This window comes from Ipomoea triloba, chromosome 10 (genome assembly GCF_003576645.1).
Source record: "Ipomoea triloba cultivar NCNSP0323 chromosome 10, ASM357664v1".
In the NCBI taxonomy this organism is placed as follows: domain Eukaryota; kingdom Viridiplantae; phylum Streptophyta; class Magnoliopsida; order Solanales; family Convolvulaceae; genus Ipomoea; species Ipomoea triloba.
In genome coordinates, this window is record NC_044925.1 from 2,232,231 (window position 1) to 2,249,772 (window position 17,542).

Here is a 17,542-nt window from a genome sequence, read left to right on the forward strand (position 1 = left end):
CATCTCTAAGGTTCGAGATTGTCAACTATGGCCGCTTTCAAAAGTTTGAAGCTTCTCGTAGCTCTCGCTGTAGTGTTTGCAATGTCAGCATCATTAACCACATCTCGAACATTACCTGATTCATCAATGGCAGAGAGGCATGATCAATGGATAGCTCAATATGGACGCGTTTACAAAAATGAAGTGGAGAAATCAAAACGATACAAGATATTCAAAGAGAACGTAGAATACATTGATGCTTTCAACAATGCGGGAACCAAGTCTTACAAGCTTGGCATCAATGCATTTGCTGATTTAACAAACAAGGAATTCCAAGCGTCTCGGAATGGATACAAATTGCCTCACGAGTGTTCCTCCAATACATTGTTTAGGTATGAAAATGTGAGTGCAGTTCCATCTACGGTAGATTGGAGAAAGAAGGGGGCTGTTACTCCCGTTAAGGATCAAGGCCAATGTGGTGAGTTACAGAATATTTACACATTAGTATAATAAGCAAATTAAATTATTTTATAAGCTAGCTACTTAACTTAATTTTGATGTATAATATATATAGGATGTTGCTGGGCATTTTCTGCTGTGGCCGCCATGGAAGGAATCACCCAACTCTCAACCGGTAAGCTGATCTCATTGTCTGAGCAAGAGCTTGTAGATTGCGACGTAAAGGGCGAAGATCAAGGCTGCGAAGGAGGCCTAATGGACGATGCTTTCCAGTTCATAATAAACAACAAAGGCCTCACAACTGAATCCAACTACCCATACCAAGGAACCGACGGCTCCTGCAAGAAAAGCAAATCATCCAACAGCGCAGCAAAGATCAGCGGCTACGAAGACGTCCCCGCTAACAGCGAGTCCGCCTTGGAAAAGGCCGTGGCCAATCAGCCTGTATCGGTGGCCATTGACGCCAGCGGAATGGATTTCCAGTTCTACTCTAGCGGGGTGTTCACCGGATCATGCGATACGCAGTTGGATCACGGCGTGACGGCCGTGGGGTACGGGAAAGCTGAGGATGGGACTAAGTATTGGTTGGTGAAGAACTCGTGGGGAACAAGCTGGGGTGAGAATGGTTACATTAGAATGCAGAAAGACATTGAGGCTAAGGAAGGGCTTTGCGGTATTGCCATGCAAGCATCTTATCCCACTGCATCTGCTTGATTAAGTATATATAGACATACATATATTTCATGAGGCTTTGTATCACTCATCCTAAATCGCCTCTGTAATCTATCTAATAATTTCTGTATTTTCTTGTTTTCTTGATTATCATTGTGTATATTTAAATGCAAACTTGCTATTATAAGAATATATTGCTTTTTACTTCAAACTGTATTTGTTGTGGTAAAAATTTTAATTTTATATTTCAAATCTATATTGTTTTAATTAAAATGTATGTTTTATTACAAACTGATTTCTACTCTACTATATACTAATAAGAGCCAAAGAGAGTTAGGCCTAAAATGGGTAGAAAAAATGACGGTCAAATTATTTAATCAAATGGATGGTTTAGATGAGTTATTTAATTAAATAGATGGTTAAGATAATTCAGATTAATATTATTAATAGAGATTACTTAATTTAACCTTACTTTTATGATTATCCGTTAAGTTTTCCATTAAATATTCTCTTCTCCGTTAATATTCCGTTAACTTTTAACTTACCCATTAATTTCTATAAGAAAGGTCTTAGGTTCGAACCTCATCTCAATCAAATTTGACATAATTAAGTTTCTTAGTCTATTTTACTCTTTTTAAATTAAATAAATAACTAGCTACAACAAAAAATGATGCATATGTATTTCTTTAATTTAGAATTATGTGTCTACAATACCTTTATTTGAAAAAATTATTCATTATCAAAAAATTAAATTAAATAAGAAAAAATAATTTCATTAGTTATATTGTCTTTATTTTCTCTCATGCAAAGATTCTTTGATATTCATTACATTGTCCATTATCTTATTTTTACAATATCTTGTAATTAAGTATCAAAGTTATAGTACAAAATAATGTTATATATTTATTTACCAAGTATTTTATTAATACTATGAAAAAAAATTAAAATAATTTGAAGCTAATTATATTAACTACTTGGGGATTGATTGACAAAGAGAGTACTCAAATAACCCAACAAATTGAAGCGGAACCGCTCTATTTTACTCTTACTGAATTAAATAAATTATAGTAGTTACATCAAAAAATAATGCATATGTATTTCTTTAATACCATGAAAAAAATAAAAAAGAATAGTTTGAAACCAATCATATTAACTACTTGGGAGATTTGTTGACAATGAAAGTACTCAAATAACCCATTACCCAGCAAATTGAAGCATTGATATACTTTCAAATATTTATTTAAATATAAACATTGGGCATTAACTCATTCGCGCAATGCGCGTATAAAACTAGTAATATATATGTATGATACAAATTTTACCTCTATTTTAAGAATTTAAATGTAAAATTTTAATTTTCTAATCAATTTGAGTGAAATTTCTCACTTTTCTTTGCATGAGAAGTGCATTGAAGTTTAGATTGTTTGTGAGAAGCATTCAATCTTGGTAAGCTAGTGAGAAGCTAGTTTATCCCCTTATCTTATTCTTTGTATTCACACACATCCAAAAACCCAAAAAGATTACTACTACTCATATTATATACTCCGTAACTAATTTTATTTTTGTATCTTAATTCTAGTGCTAGATTCCTAATACTCTAATTCTTAGCCTTGCTTAATAATCTAAGGGTTGAGAGTATTATTTGTTTGTTTGGTGAGGCATTTATAGAGTTGGGATCTCAAAATCCAAGAGTTTACAAGGTAAGATCCTCTTTTAGACACGAAAGGTTCTTGAGTGATTCCTTGAGTGTACACTTATTGCGAGAAGCAATCCGTGTACCTTCTAACATCATCCACTCATACTCATAGTCTCAAACTCATTTTGCTCATTGTTTCACTTCTCTTGCCTTTCTACATAGGAAACCCTAGATTGGAGATCTTCTTTGAATCCTTCCATCCACGACCTGGCCATTAGGTAACAGCCTAACAGGTATATTTTACTGCTATTTATTATTATTATTATTATTATTATTATTATTATTATTATTATAATTTTTTCATTTTTCCAGAAAATTAAAGTTTTATGACTTATAATTATAAAAGTTTTTTGGAAAATTTTCCTTTCCTGACTTCAATCCGTGAACTGTATAATCTGTATACAGTTTTAATCTGTATGAGTTATAATCTGTATCCGAAAATTAAACTGTATAAACTGACTTATAAAGTTTTATGACTTTGATAGTGTATTACAGATTTATAGTTTTAATCTGTATGACTTAGTTTTGCTTCTTTTTTTTTTTTTTTCTCAGACAATTAAAGTTAAGTAGTTAACTGTAATTTATTTACAGAAAAATTGTTTATGTTCCCAGAAAATTAGTTAATGTTTCCTTTAAATTATTCTTAATATTCTTCTCAGTTCATGATCCTAGTTTTTGTGAGAAATGTAAAACACTAATGTCTTTGGATGAATGTAGGGCTGCAAATGAGCCGAGCCGCTCGGTCAAAGCTCGACTCGGGCTCAGTCAAAGTTGAGTTTGAGTCGAGCTCGAGCGGCTCGTTTAACAATTGAGCCGAACTCGAGCACTAATGCCATAGGCTCGTGGCTCGACGAATCGCTCGCGAGCCATGTATAATATAATATAATATAATATATAATATATATATATATATATATATATATATAATATATATATATATATATATATATATACTATTAAAAATTATAAATTTAAAATACTAAAAAAATTTCTCAAAAAAAAAAATACTAAAAATTTAACAATTAAAATTGTAACCCTAAGTAATATTCCCCTCGGCTTCTCCTACGCAATCGACGACCGCCGAACCAGCACCGCCTCCGCTCCGTCTTCGCCCACCGCCGGCGCCCGAACCAGCACCACCTCCCCTCCGCCTTCGCCCACCGTCAGCGGTCGAACCAGCACCACGCCTCCACCTCCCCTCCGCCTTCGCCCACCGCTTGCCGCCGAAGCAGCCTCGCGAGTCGCGACCCTCGCCGGTAATAAGAACCTGCCTTCCTTCCTTCTACTTTTCCTACTATTTTATACTGTATTTTATCATATTATATCAGATTATTAGTGTATCAGATTTTATCAGATTCCTTCTACTTTTCCTAATAAGAACCTGCCTTCCTTCATTGCGAGTAATTTCAGATTATTAGTCTATTTATACTATTTTATAATGTATAGCTATGTTTAATGTTCCCTGTAAAAACCAGCCAAGTAAGAACCAGCAGTGTATAGCTATGTTTAATGTTCTCTGTATAGCTATGTTTAATGTTCATTGTATAGCCAAGTAAGAACCAACAATGTTTTATGTTCTATGTTTGCATCTGTTCATTAAATTGATACCAACAACATTTCTTGTAAATCAATGTTCATTTCTGGATCATATCCTACTTAGCTAATCTAATTGCTGTCCTTTATAGTTGGGTTTCAGCAAAACATATTATGTTTCCTGGCCAATTGCAATCCCTAGAGTAGCAGAGTATGTGCATTTGTCCACACACTGATCTAGCTTATTATGAATGAAGGATTGTTTAACCCTGAAGGCATGGCCACCTATTCTATCCTGTTCACTTTTTCAGATTTTTGTTTAGATTTATCTGCATGAACCTCTCCCACCTCTGTAAATGTCATGAATTTTGTGTGGACCTATGGGGCAGTATGGGGTCAATGTAACAATTCGATACCAATAACAGTGCTCTCTTTCATTAATCTTGTTAAACAAAAGAGAATCATCAAGTATGTTTAACAATATGATGCCAATAAAAGTGTACATTGATATATCAATATTATAAAATTTATCTATAAATGGGGATATATTATGCTGTCAAAGGAAATATTTCCCACCATCACCTGTGTGTTGTGTGTTGTGGATTGTGTATAGCTATGTGAATATAATGAACTATGGAGTGTGTGTAGCTATATATGTGAATATAATGAATTGTGGATTGTGTATAGCTATGTGAATATAATGAACTATGGAGTGTTCTCTAGTTGATTTTGTTATTGTTTTTTATTAGGCATGTCAACACTCAACAGGGAATTCATCTGTCCCGCAAAATCCACATACTTTAAATAGTGTTGTTGGTGAAAGCAATGAAACTATTAATGAAGTATTGAATTGGTTATCATTTACAAGCAGTAGGTCATATTGTCTTAGAAGTTAGCATTGTTGATTGTACCTATTCCATAAAGAATATGTACTTTCTATTCTATAAATATTTAGTCAAGCTATGTACTAGATTTATATTACTTTAATTATAACCTATCCCTCATCGCTTTCATTTACAGGAAATTTGTTTGAAGAAACTGCTACATAATATATCATTGAACTTTGAATAAGGGGTGAGGAAACACCTAAAAACAGAACAAGCTTTCCTTGTAAATTTTAGCAAAGATGCGCTTAGTTCCTCTTCATCTCTTAAATGCCACCATTCATGCCGCTAAGCACCAGCCAAAAATTTTAGCATCATGTGCCCTTTTCTCTTCAACCTTGCATAGTTGTCTAGAGACACAAGATAAACACGAAGGACAGCGACAAACATGCCAACATATAGAGAAACAGAAACAAGAGCCCTCAATTTGGTCTGCAGCTCGAATCCAGAAATTGATTGCTTCACAATCGGATCCACTACTGTCCAAAGAAATCTTTGATTTGTTATCTCGCCAGCCGAATTTCAAGCATTCTTATGCTGCATTCCACACCCTCATCATTAAACTTGGCCGTGCTCGCCACTTTTCACTCATGCAGTCCGTCCTATACTCTCTAAAGTCCCAACAGTTTTCCATTTCCCCATCGCTATTCTCAAACATCATCCAGATCTACGGTGATGCTGGACTTCCTGACAAAGCCCTCAAAACCTTTTACACAATCCTGGAGTTCAACATGAAACCTCGTCCTAAACATCTCAACCAAATTCTTGAAATCCTTGTTGCTCATCAATATTTTATTCGGCCTGCACTTGACCTCTTCAAATCTGCTCATCGGTATGGAGTCTCACCCAACACCAAATCTTATAACATCCTGATGCAAGTTTTATGTTTGAATGATGATTTAAGCATTGCCTACTCACTGTTTAATCAAATGTTTAAAAGAGATGTTTTGCCAGATGTGGAGTCATATAGAATCATGATGCAAGGGTTGTGTAGAAAGAGTCAAGTGAATAAAGCTGTTGATTTGCTGGAGGATATGCTTAATAAAGGGTTCATTCCAGATACTTTAAGCTACACCACTTTGTTAAATAGCTTGTGTAGGAAGAAGCAGCTTAGGGAGGCTTTTAAACTACTTTGTAGAATGAAGGTGAAAGGTTGCAATCCTGACATAGTTCATTACAATACTGTTATTTTAGGGTTCTGTAGGGAAGGGCGTGCACTTGATGCTTGTAAGGTACTTGAGGACATGCCCGCAAATGGATGCCTACCCAATTTGGTGTCTTATAGAACATTGGTTGGAGGCTTTTGCAGTCAAGGAATGTATGATGAGGCAAAAGGTTATGTGCAGGAGATGATGTCAAAAGGGTTTTCTCTACATTTTTCAGTTGTTCATGTATTAGTCAAGGGCTTTTGCAACCTTGGTAAGATTGAGGAAGCATGTGGAGTGGTGGAGGTGTTGTTGAAGCACCAGAACATTGTGCATATTGACACTTGGGCTGAAATTATACCTAAGATTTGTGAGGAGGACAATGCTGGGAAGTGGGGTGATATTTTAAAAGAAATTACCAAGGTAGAGATAAAGCCTGACTCAAGAATAGTGGATGTTGGTGCTGGTCTTGGTGAATTTTTGATCAATAAAATTAAAAGCAGATCAAGTATGATTTGATTGTTTCTTGGAAAAGGAAGTTGATATTTCTTGTGAGAAACCTGTGAAAAACCCCAAGAGATTTGTACTATGTTGTATTTCTCTTTGCAAGCTTATAACTCAAAGCAGCACTCCTCAATCCCTGTTCTTTTTGTCTAGCTGCTGACTTCCCAGTTTTTACTCGAGTTCTTAAAGTGTAGCCCTTGAAGCTATGAAGTCTTGACCCTATGAAGTTTCATTGTCCAGAATGAAGTTAAATGTCATTTGCAATCATTGTTGCCATTTCAAACAGTTGTGGAGAATGGGACATCAGAACACTTAGATTTAAGATGATATTTTTGGAGATGGATGGATGTTTGTCACTCTTGTCTGGCTTCTTATAGTTGTGTACTTTGAAAGCCATGAACTCTGTTAATAATACAAAGATAAACTTTTGAATGGCACAGAGGTATATTTATTCAACATGAAAATGACAGCCCATCTTTAAACCCAAAAAAAAAAAAAAAAACCATTACTCAGGATGTGAATCTGAGGTTACATTACAGTACTAGCTCTGTATGAGTTATAATCTGTATACGAAAATTAAACTGTATAAACGGACTTATAAAGTTTTATGACTTTGATAGTGTATTACAGATTTATAGTTTTAATCTGTATGACTTAGTTTTGCTTTTTTTTTTTCTCAGACAATTAAAGTTAAGTAGTTAACTGTAATTTATTTACAGAAAAATTGTTTATGTTCCCAAAAAATTAGTTAATGTTTCCTTTAAATTATTCTTAATATTATTCTCTGTTCATGATTCTGGTTTTTGTGAGAAATGTAAAACACTAATGTCTTTGGATGGATGTAAGGCTCATTGGGATTTCCAGTATGTGTTTAGATCACCTTCTCGCTTTAAATATTCATACAATTTTTTCCCCCTTACTTAGTGCTGGCCAATCAGCAATTAAGGAGTGCTGGCCACTCAGAAATGGATCGGGTAAGATCCGGGGAGCCCAATAGTTTAGAAGCTTCACTGACGCAAATGATCAACGTTCACCATCATAGGTCACTCAAGCTCTGAGCATTTACAGGTCAGTTGCCGAATGGAAAAAGATTCTATTAGAATTTTGCTTGGGGGATTTAAATTTTTGTTTCTTTTTTATGTGCAATAATCAGAGGAATCGAAGAAAGGTGCGGTGCGTAGTGCCTTCTGGTCGATGCGGTGAACGGCAGGGTCCAAGAGGCTTATGTGATAGAGAAGAAGATCGAATTGGAAATTCGAGCGTTGGCGGCCGCCATTATGCGGTTCGGAAAGCAAACCGATCAGTGGCTCGCCGCTTCTCACTCTATCAATACTGCAATTAAGGTATTCTTTGGTTTCTATGTCTTTGCATTTTATATGTGAGTTGAATAGCATGCCAAAAATGATTGAGGAGTTTTTGTACCTGTGTTTTATCCACTCTTAGTAGCCTGTAGTTAATTCAAACTAGTTGAAAGATTGTAACTTTTTTTTTTTTTTTTCTAGCTGTTATGACTTGCCCTATCTATTAATCTGTTACCTATGCATGATCATATACAATGAAAATTGAAATCCATGAGTGATTAGCATATACTTCGTAATCATTTAGGTTGGTTGTGTTTGAAATAGTGCTCTGAACGGTCATTATGTTAATCTTTAAATTTAAATAAACCTAGTTGTTAGCTAAGAATATGAAACTTATAGGTCTGCTTGATGTTTAGAAGGATTTAAAAATGTTAATTGTTTGCCTTGCTTTAGCACTTGAGCTTGGAGTTGAATTCTATGAACAATGATGTGAAAATTTTCTTTGTATTTGTTCTAATTATACCTTTATTTATTATTATTTTTTAAATAAATTTTGGGTAAATGTAAAAATTAATTAAATACCCAAGAACAACTACACCGGGTGTTGGGGCATACCCTGGAAAGTTCAAAACAACCAAAGCAACAGACCGCAATCTCAAAGCCATGATGTAAAATCAAGGGGCAAACTTTGCCAACTCTAGACGAATCAAAAGCAATCCAAACATTAAAAGCATTAGGAAACCACTAGTAACTAAGAACATCACCCATAGGGTATAGAAAAACAAGGACACATCAACTCAAAATGCCAAGCATCACAAAATATCTCAATTATCCCTTCTTTCTGCTCCTATATCGTCATCATTTCCTACTTTGGTTCTTTCCTTGGAAGCCTCATTACTCAACTAAGATTTATTGATAATGTTTTTGAAGACAAATTCACCATGCATTCTTACACCACAAACAGATAATTATGCTGTAATTAGGATTTTTTTAAAAAAATAATGTATGAGTACATTCTTACACCATTAACTGAGAATTACTGTGTTTGACAACAAGAATTGTCAAGACAATTTAAAAGAAGCAAGTGTTCCCTCTGAACAGTTTTCAGTAATTATTATGTGTTTCACATTCAATATTCAATGATCAGAATTTACTTCTTCATTGGTTTGTATTTCATTTACATTTTCTCAAATGCACGAAAGAATTGTTTAAACTTGGGTTATTTTTGAGTGGATATTAAAGTGCTTTCCCTTCCCCTGACCTTCCTAGCATTCATCATGGAGCTCTTGAGTTCCAAACACCCTTTACACCATGTTATAAAAGTTATCAACTTCTTGAATACTAATTCTTTCTTTTAGTCCATAAATGTGTGATAATGATAGGTGCCAGGAAATCAAGATGGTCTTTTGATTTCCACAAAAAGAACAATATTACAATTCTTGATAATTGATATGCTAGTAAGCCTAGCATTATTAATTATTGCTTGAATTTTATTTTTAGCAAAGGGTGCAATGTTGATATGGTGGCTTATGTGTTGCAGGAAATTGGAGATTTTGAGAATTGGATGAAGACCATGGAATTTGATTGTAGAAGTATCAGTGCTACCGTAACATTCACCAATCATAGTATAACTAAACCTCCCCTTGCCTCTAGCTTATACATCAAGTTCAATCTATTATTAATTCTTGACATTTCTTGTATACATGTACAATCTATTATAGCTGATTTTTATACAATTACTCTAGCCTTAGAATCTTGCTCTGATCGACAAGTTGCCACAGCTTCATTGTACAACAGTCCTTAAAATATTACTCCGTAGTGTTAAAAGCTCTGAAATGGCTGTTTTTATACTTTTTTTTCAATGGAACTCTCTTAAGAGATTCATTGTAATGTAACTTGACATTCACATCCATTTAAATATACAGAACAATAATCAAGAAAACAAGAAAATACACAAAATATTGGATAGATTACAGAGGCGATTTAGGATGAGTGATACAAATTAAAGCCTCATGAAATATATGTATGTATATATGTATTTAATCAAGCAGTTGCAGTTGCAGTTGGATAAGATGCTTGCATGGCAATACCGCAAAGCCCTTCCTTAGCATCAATATCTTTCTGCATTCTGATGTAACCATTCTCACCCCAACTTGTTCCCCACGAGTTCTTCACCAACCAATACTTAGTCCCATCCTCCGCTTTCCCGTACCCCACGGCCGTCACGCCGTGATCCAACTGTGTATCGCATGATCCGGTGAACACCCCGCTAGAGTAGAACTGAAAATCCATTCCGCTGGCATCAATGGCCACCGATACAGGCTGATTGGCCACGGCCTTCTCCAAGGCAGACTCGCTGTTAGCGGGGACGTCTTCAAAGCCAGTGATCTTTGCTGCGCTGTTGGATGACTTGCTTTTCTGGCAGGATCCGTCGGTTCCTTGGTATGGGTAGTTGGATTCGGTTGTGAGGCCTTTGTTGTTTATTATGAACTGGAAAGCATCGTCCATTAGGCCTCCTTCGCAGCCTTGATCTTCGCCCTTTACATCGCAATCTACTAGCTCTTGCTCCGACAATGAGATCAGCTTACCGGTTGAGAGTTGGGTGATTCCTTCCATGGCGGCCACAGCAGAAAATGCCCAGCAACATCCTATATATATATATTATACATCAAACTTAAGTAACTAGCTTATAAATTAATTTAATTAATTTGCTTATTATACTAATTGATGTAAATATTCTGTAACTCACCACATTGGCCTTGATCCTTAACAGGAGTAACGGCCCCCTTCTTTCTCCAATCCACGGTAGATGGAACTGCACTCACATTTTCATACCTAAACAATGTATTGGAGGAACACTCGTGAGGCAACTTGTATCCATTCCGCGACGCTTGGAATTCCTTGTTTGTTAAATCAGCAAATGCATTGATACCAAGCTTGTAGGACTTGGTTCCAACCTTGTTGAAAGCATCAATGTATTCTACATTCTCTTTGAATATCTTGTATCGTTTTGATTTCTCCACCTCATCTTTGTAAACACGTCCGTATTGACTCATCCACTGATCGTGCCTCTCCACCATTGATGAATCAGGTAATTTTCGAGATGTGGCTAATGACGCTGACATTGCAAACACTAGAACCAGAGCAAAGATGAGCTTCAAACTTTTGAAAGCCATGGTTAATGACAATCTCAAATCTTAGCTAGGGATATTTGTAATGTACACATGTATGAAATGTTGTGAGTGAATGGATTGGGTTATGCTACACTATTTATAAACCTAGCTAGCTAACTAAGATCCCCATGTTTTTCTTAAATAATTAAATTGATTTGCATTTCATTCAACTTTGAATGCCTGGATAGAACGGCAAGTTAGTGCAAGATATTGACAATCAAGAACTGCGTAGACGTAGGTTTGCCAATGTGACCTATTAATATAATAATATGAAATATACACAAAAATAACAAGTTAGTATTTACTTTTAATATGTTCCAGATCAATAATTGGTTGCCATGTTAGTAATCGATTAAATTAAAATTTGTGTATTAATGGATAAATCATTAATGTTAGTCATATCATATCGGGCAAACGTGAAACATGTTAACAATATGTGTATAACTGTATGTATATCATAATCCGTTTAAATTAAAAATCATGTTATGATTAATTTTTATATAACTCTAACCCGTTAACCTTAACTAGTCAAATCATGTCTATATTTAATTTTATTGTATTCATGTCGTTATTGTGTCAACCCATAAAATGTCGCCATTCTCTGCTGTGACATATTCTATTTATTACTTTTTCTTATATTATAATAAAATATGTTCCCAAAATTTTGGATTGCCGTGACGGTGTTCTCCTGCATTATATTACTCCGAATTTGGTCTGTGTTTGGCATTTCTTGAGAATCTTGAATGATTTGTCGTATATGAATATAACGTAAACCTGTACGTCTTCGATATCGTAGTAAGGCAAGCTATTTCAGTGCATATTAATTGATCTTATATAGATTGTTGTTAGGATGGTCGTTGGTTTAATTTCTCGTCAAATTAATCAAAATTAAATAAATTAAAATTTCATTTTAGGGTGTGTTTGGAAACTCACAAAATGATTTTGAAAATTATTTTTTGGGTTTTCATTCCGCGTTTGAATGCAGTCGAAAAATTCAGTCAAGATTGAAAAAATCTAGTCATTTTGACGAAAACCATAAGTCTAGTTTTCACTGAAAACCAATTTTTAAAAATTTTTGATAAATAATATTATTATAACTATTTTTATATTCTAAATAAAATGTTTAATTATACAATTCTACTCATTTTTCAGAAAATAAACCAAACACATAAAGACAATTTTCTACAATGCAACCAAGCACGAGAAAAGAAAATATTTTCTAAAAAATAACTCATTTTCAGAAATCATTTTCCTGCTTTCCGAATCCGATATTAAAAAAAATTATTCTCCCAATATTTAAAAAAAAAATTCTTCTTCTCCGACAAAGCATGGTAAGACTTGATCTATGATCTCTTCTCTCAAATTTCACCCTTGTGACCAGTTGAACTGCCCATGCCGACTAAAAAAAAAAAGTTCTAATAAACTTACAACTGATTGAAGAAATATGTTATTGTACCAAAGTTCTAAACGTTTAGGATATATCACATAATCCTTCATAATGTGAATTTTAGAAAGTTATGCACCCAATTATAAATTGATTTTTTATAAAATAAAACTTTTGTCACATGTCATATTTGTAAAGAGAAAAATGAGATTACATATCTGTGTACCTCCGTTGTAAATAGACCCTTATTATGTGTTGTAATATCATGAACTAAATTCAACCCCCAAAGAAAATGATATACAGGAGGTTATTGTTGTTTGATTGAAATGGACGATTTGTACCGTCCAACTTTTGTGACAATTGACCACTTGATTAGGCTGCGCCATACAAATGACTCCAGGAGAGCGAGTGTAAACATATATTTCATCTACGTGATTTACTTGATTGAATAATAGGGAATTGAAACTATTTTAAAGATTCCATAATACAGTTGGAATTTAAATATACACAAACAAGAAAAAAGATAATACACACGAATTAATGGATACATTAATTACAGAGGCGTTTTAGGGATAATTGATACAAAGCCTCATCAAATATATATATATTAATGAATTCAAGCAGAGGGATATGATGATTGCATGGCAATACCGCAAAGCCCTTCCTTAGCCTCTATGTCTTTCTGCATCCTAATGTACCCTTTCTCACCCCAGCTTGTTCCCCATGAATTCTTCACCAACCAATACTTACTCCCATCCTCCGCAATCCCATACCCAACAGCCGTCACGCCGTGATCCAGCTCCGTCCCGCACTCTCCCGTGAAAACCCCGCTCGAGTAGAACTGGAAATCCGATCCCCCCGCGTCTATGGCCACGGATACAGGCTGGTTCGCCACCGCCTTCTCCAAGGCGGACTCGCTGTTAGCGGGGACGTCTTCGTAGCCGGTGATCTTTGCTGCGCTGTTGGATGACTTGCTTTTCTTGCAAGAGCCGTCGGTTCCTTGGTATGGGTAGTTGGATTCGGTTGTGAGGCCTTTGTTGTTTATTATGAAGGTGAATGCATCGTCCATTAGGCCTCCTTCGCAGCCTTGATCTATGCCTTTTACGTCGCAGTCTACTAGCTCTTGCTCTGACAGTGAAATCAGATTGCCGGTTGAGAGCTTCGTAATTCCTTCCATTGCGGCCACAGCAGAAAATGCCCAGCAACATCCTATGTAATTAATTTTACAATTAATTCTTTTAGTCCCCAGGCCAGATATATTAACAAATCAAATCAAAGTTGGATAGTTATAATTACCACATTGGCCTTGATCTTTAACCGGAGTAACGGCTCCCTTCGTCCTCCAGTCCACGGTAGTTGGAACTGCACTCGCATTTTCATACCTAAATGGCGTATTGGAGGAGCAGTCGTGAGGCAATTTGTATCCATTCCGAGATGCTTTGAATTCCTGGTTAGTCAAATCGGCAAATGCATTGATGCCAAGCTTATAAGGCTTGGTTCCAGCCTTATTAAAAGACTCAATATATTCAACATTCTCTTTAAAAATGTTAAATCGTTTTGTTTTCTCAGCTTCATTTTTGTAAACGCGTCCATACTGAGCCATCCACTGCTCGTGTCTCACCACCATCAATGAATCAGACAATGTTCGAGACGTGGCTAAATAAGCCGACGTCGCAAACACCAGTGCAAGAGCAACGAGGAGCTTCAAGCTATTGGAAGCCATAGTAATTAAAAATGGTTGTAAAATGTTTACAACTGTAATGTGTTGTGAGTGAATGCATTCTGTTAAAGATGCAACGGTATTTATAGGGCTGGTACGTACGGTTTGGAATTTCATTGTCACAGAATCTTATCACGGAAGTAGATTCAATGGAAAAGCCGGCAAGTTACAAATGATAGTGACAATCAAGTTTTGAATTCCGTAGACGCTGCTTTGATAAAGCTAGGCTCTAATGTTGTGCGTTATCCGTTAATTAACGGCCAATCAATAATTAATATTAGAGTAATCCTAAATTTTCCTCCTAAACTTATTTTATATTAACAAACAGTGAGATAAATTTGGAGAAAATAGTTCTCCTAATTTATCTTACAAATGATAGCGACAATGAAGTTCGAATTCCGTAGACGTTGCTTTGAATTGGTAGGGGAGGACTCTAATTTTGTACATTACCCGTTAATAATGGTGCCAATGCTATTGCATTTGCAATAACTATCTAAAGATGTGTACTGGTAAATCATATCCCGCTTTGTAATCTTAGCCGACAAAGAACTACAAGAAGGTGAAACAGTCTATGTTAGGTTGCTCATAAGTGACCAGCTCAAATAAAAAAGATCAATAGACCACGGCTCAAACAAAAAATGTTAATAGACCATTATTCCGACTGAAGTTGAAATTAGAACCTTGTGATTATCAAGCCAATAGTCAAACCAACCCCAATTTAAAACTTTTTATAAACTCAAAGTATTTTATAATACAACATTGATATTCATAAGAAAATTTGCATAAAAATACAACAACATTTCCTTTATTTATTATGAAAAAACAATATGAATAAATCCAGTACGTACAATAAAGAATCTAATACAGTATGTAGAGTTTGCATTAAAATTATATTGAACACACACAATAAAAATTCAAGGAAACAATTAAGAGAAATTAATTAATGGGCGGGTGGATAGGTTTAGTGAATAAATTAAGCAGTTGGATATGATCCTCTCATGGCAATACCACAAAGCCCTTCCTTAGCGCCAATGTCTTTCTGCATTCTAATGTAACCATTCTCACCCCAGCTTGTCCCCCACGAGTTCTTCACCAACCAATACTTAGTCCCATTCTCCGTTTTCCCGTACCCAACTACCGTCACGCCGTGATTCAACTCCGTCCCGCATTCTCCCGTGAAGACGCCGCTGGAGTACGACCAGAAATCCCCTCCGGCGTCTATGGCCACGGATACGGGCTGCTTGGCCACGGCCTTCTCCAATGCCGACTCGCTGTTTGCGGGGACGTCTTCGTAGCCGCTGATCTTTGCTGCGTGGTCGGATGACTTGGTTTTGTTGCAGGATCCGTCGGTTCCTTGGTATGGGTAGTTGGATTCGGTGGTGAGGCCTTTGTTGCTTATTATGAACTTGAATGCATCGTCCATGAATCCTCCTTGGCACCCGTAGTCTTGGCGTCTAAAGTCGCAGTCTACAAGCTCTTGCTCCGACAATGACATCAGCTTGCCGGTTGAGAGTTTGGTGATTCCTTCCACGGCGGCAACGGCGGAAAAGGCCCAACAAGATCCTATATATATAGCATGTATGTAAGTTTGCAATTAGATCGATGCATGCATGTATAGGTATCCAGCACCATCTGACTAGGGAAATTGTTAGACGGAGGTAAGTAAAGGGTAAGTTCAGCATTCTAGTTTTTGAAAGCATGTGATAGTATAAGGGTTAAATTTAGCACCATGTGACAGTCCCAGCAAGAGCGTTGAGACTGACTGGTGGAACGAAGGCCTGTCCGTAAGTGTCAAGTCTAACACCCTAGATTTTGAAAACGTGTAGTGGTATAAGGGCTAAGTTTAGTACCATGTGGCAATCCGAGCAAGACCATTGAGACGGATTTATGCGGAGGTCGGTAAAGGATCAAGTCTAGCACCTTAGTTTTTGAAAACTTGTGGTGATATAAGGGCCAGGCTAAGTTTAGCACCATGTAGCATTGAGACTGGCTGGTGCTGAGAAACTAAGGGATCCCAGCAAGAGTGTTGAGATTGGCTGGTGCTGAGAAATTGAGGGATCCCAACAAGAGTGTTGAGACTAGCAGGTGCTGAGAGATTGAGGGATTGTTGAGCAGAGGGTGGTAAAGGCCAATTTAGCATCATGTGATTAGGTAATAAATTTGCGCTTTCACTACAAGCTTTTGTTGTAGTAATTATAAGCACTTGATCTTAACATATACATGTGGTTGTCATACTATATAATACTTACCACAATCGCCTTGATCTTTAACCGGAGTAACAGCTCCCTTCTTCCTCCAATCCACCGCAGCCGGTACTACACTCACATTTTCATACCTAAACAGCTTATCGGAAGAAGAATATTGGTGAGGCAGCGATAATTTGTACCCATTCCGAGATGCTCGAAATTCCTGGTTCGTCAAATCCGCAAATTGATTGATGCCTAGCTTATAAGGCTTGTTTCCTGCCTTATTGAAGGACTCAATGTACTCAACATTTCCTTTGAAAATATTGTATCGCTTTGCTTTCTCAACCTCATCTTTGTAAACACGCCCATATTGAGCCATCCACTGCTCGTGCCTCTCCACCATCAATGAATCGGATAGTGTTCGAGACGCGGCTAAATAAGCCGACGTCGCAAACACCAATGCGAGAGCAACGAGGAGCTTCAAACTGCTATTGGAAGCCATAGCTGAACTCAAATTAAACCTTAGCTTAGCTTAAAATTAAAGAATGTTTGTAATGTATACAACTTAACTAAATATGATATGATCTGATCTGTGAATGAATAATGCATTGGATTGGTTCGTTATTTATAGAGTTCGCTGGCTTTGCATTTGCATTTGTGCATTTGTGTTCTCACTGAATCTTAACACGGAATTGAATTGAACAGAAGAAGATTCCATGGATCTATCGGAAAAGCCCTACCGGCCGGCAAGTTAGAAAGGAGAATGAAGTTCGTATTCCGTCGACACTGCATGCAATGTTGTGATAGAACCATGGGCAATATGGGCAATCAATTGAAAAATATAATCAAAACCCATTGGCTAGCAGCCGCCTTTGGGAGCTTAGATTTAATATTTTTGAGAAATTT

The 17,542-nt window shown here is 36.3% G+C and overlaps 5 protein-coding genes, 1 long non-coding RNA gene and 1 pseudogene across 6 annotated transcripts; 4 read left to right on the forward strand and 3 right to left on the reverse strand.

Moving 5' to 3' along the window:
* Window positions 1–1,321, forward strand: LOC116032805 (senescence-specific cysteine protease SAG39-like). The gene is made up of 2 exons (XM_031275524.1): window positions 1–457; window positions 554–1,321. The coding sequence occupies exons 1-2, from the start codon at window positions 28–30 to the stop codon at window positions 1,150–1,152; spliced, it is 1,029 nt and encodes a 342-aa protein (XP_031131384.1). The 5' UTR covers window positions 1–27; the 3' UTR covers window positions 1,153–1,321.
* Window positions 1,322–3,030: 1,709 nt separating this feature from the next.
* LOC116031755 lies at window positions 3,031–10,009 on the forward strand (annotated as a pseudogene).
* LOC116031752 (pentatricopeptide repeat-containing protein At4g01400, mitochondrial-like) lies at window positions 3,857–7,483 on the forward strand. Its single transcript, XM_031274054.1, has 2 exons — window positions 3,857–4,062; window positions 5,360–7,483. Exon 2 carries the CDS (start codon window positions 5,466–5,468, stop codon window positions 6,885–6,887), a length of 1,422 nt encoding a protein of 473 aa, XP_031129914.1. The 5' UTR covers window positions 3,857–4,062; window positions 5,360–5,465; the 3' UTR covers window positions 6,888–7,483.
* Window positions 10,010–10,053: 44 nt separating the features above from the next.
* On the reverse strand, window positions 10,054–11,401 carry LOC116031753 (senescence-specific cysteine protease SAG39-like). Its single transcript, XM_031274055.1, has 2 exons — window positions 10,923–11,401; window positions 10,054–10,821 (listed from the first exon to the last, which is right to left on the reverse strand). The coding sequence occupies exons 1-2, from the start codon at window positions 11,347–11,349 to the stop codon at window positions 10,217–10,219; spliced, it is 1,032 nt and encodes a 343-aa protein (XP_031129915.1). The 5' UTR covers window positions 11,350–11,401; the 3' UTR covers window positions 10,054–10,216.
* Window positions 11,402–13,141: 1,740 nt separating this feature from the next.
* LOC116031754 (senescence-specific cysteine protease SAG39-like) lies at window positions 13,142–14,494 on the reverse strand. Its single transcript, XM_031274056.1, has 2 exons — window positions 14,027–14,494; window positions 13,142–13,939 (listed from the first exon to the last, which is right to left on the reverse strand). The coding sequence occupies exons 1-2, from the start codon at window positions 14,451–14,453 to the stop codon at window positions 13,347–13,349; spliced, it is 1,020 nt and encodes a 339-aa protein (XP_031129916.1). The 5' UTR covers window positions 14,454–14,494; the 3' UTR covers window positions 13,142–13,346.
* A 733-nt stretch (window positions 14,495–15,227) lies between these two features.
* Window positions 15,228–17,215, reverse strand: LOC116032666 (senescence-specific cysteine protease SAG39-like). Its single transcript, XM_031275341.1, has 2 exons — window positions 16,700–17,215; window positions 15,228–16,013 (listed from the first exon to the last, which is right to left on the reverse strand). Exons 1-2 carry the CDS (start codon window positions 17,136–17,138, stop codon window positions 15,424–15,426), a joined length of 1,029 nt encoding a protein of 342 aa, XP_031131201.1. The 5' UTR covers window positions 17,139–17,215; the 3' UTR covers window positions 15,228–15,423.
* On the forward strand, window positions 15,950–17,264 carry LOC116032667. Its single transcript, XR_004100768.1, has 2 exons — window positions 15,950–16,601; window positions 16,733–17,264. It is a non-coding gene; the product is annotated as an uncharacterized LOC116032667 (long non-coding RNA).
* Window positions 17,265–17,542: the final 278 nt, after the last annotated feature.

Bases quoted from the DNA above. Each gene is read 5' to 3' on its own strand.
- LOC116031754 (XM_031274056.1), bottom strand. From the start codon at position 14,453: ATGGCTTCCAATAGCTTGAAGCTCCTCGTTGCTCTTGCACTGGTGTTT. The intron at 13,940-14,026 runs GTAATTATAACT...TTAATTACATAG, and splicing joins TAAAGATCAAGGCCAATGTG to GATGTTGCTGGGCATTTTCT.
- LOC116032666 (XM_031275341.1), bottom strand. From the start codon at position 17,138: ATGGCTTCCAATAGCAGTTTGAAGCTCCTCGTTGCTCTCGCATTGGTG. The intron at 16,014-16,699 runs GTAAGTATTATA...CTATATATATAG, and splicing joins TAAAGATCAAGGCGATTGTG to GATCTTGTTGGGCCTTTTCC.
- LOC116031753 (XM_031274055.1), bottom strand. From the start codon at position 11,349: ATGGCTTTCAAAAGTTTGAAGCTCATCTTTGCTCTGGTTCTAGTGTTT. The intron at 10,822-10,922 runs GTGAGTTACAGA...ATATATATATAG, and splicing joins TAAGGATCAAGGCCAATGTG to GATGTTGCTGGGCATTTTCT.
- LOC116031752 (XM_031274054.1), top strand. From the start codon at position 5,466: ATGCGCTTAGTTCCTCTTCATCTCTTAAATGCCACCATTCATGCCGCT.
- LOC116032805 (XM_031275524.1), top strand. From the start codon at position 28: ATGGCCGCTTTCAAAAGTTTGAAGCTTCTCGTAGCTCTCGCTGTAGTG. The intron at 458-553 runs GTGAGTTACAGA...TAATATATATAG, and splicing joins TAAGGATCAAGGCCAATGTG to GATGTTGCTGGGCATTTTCT.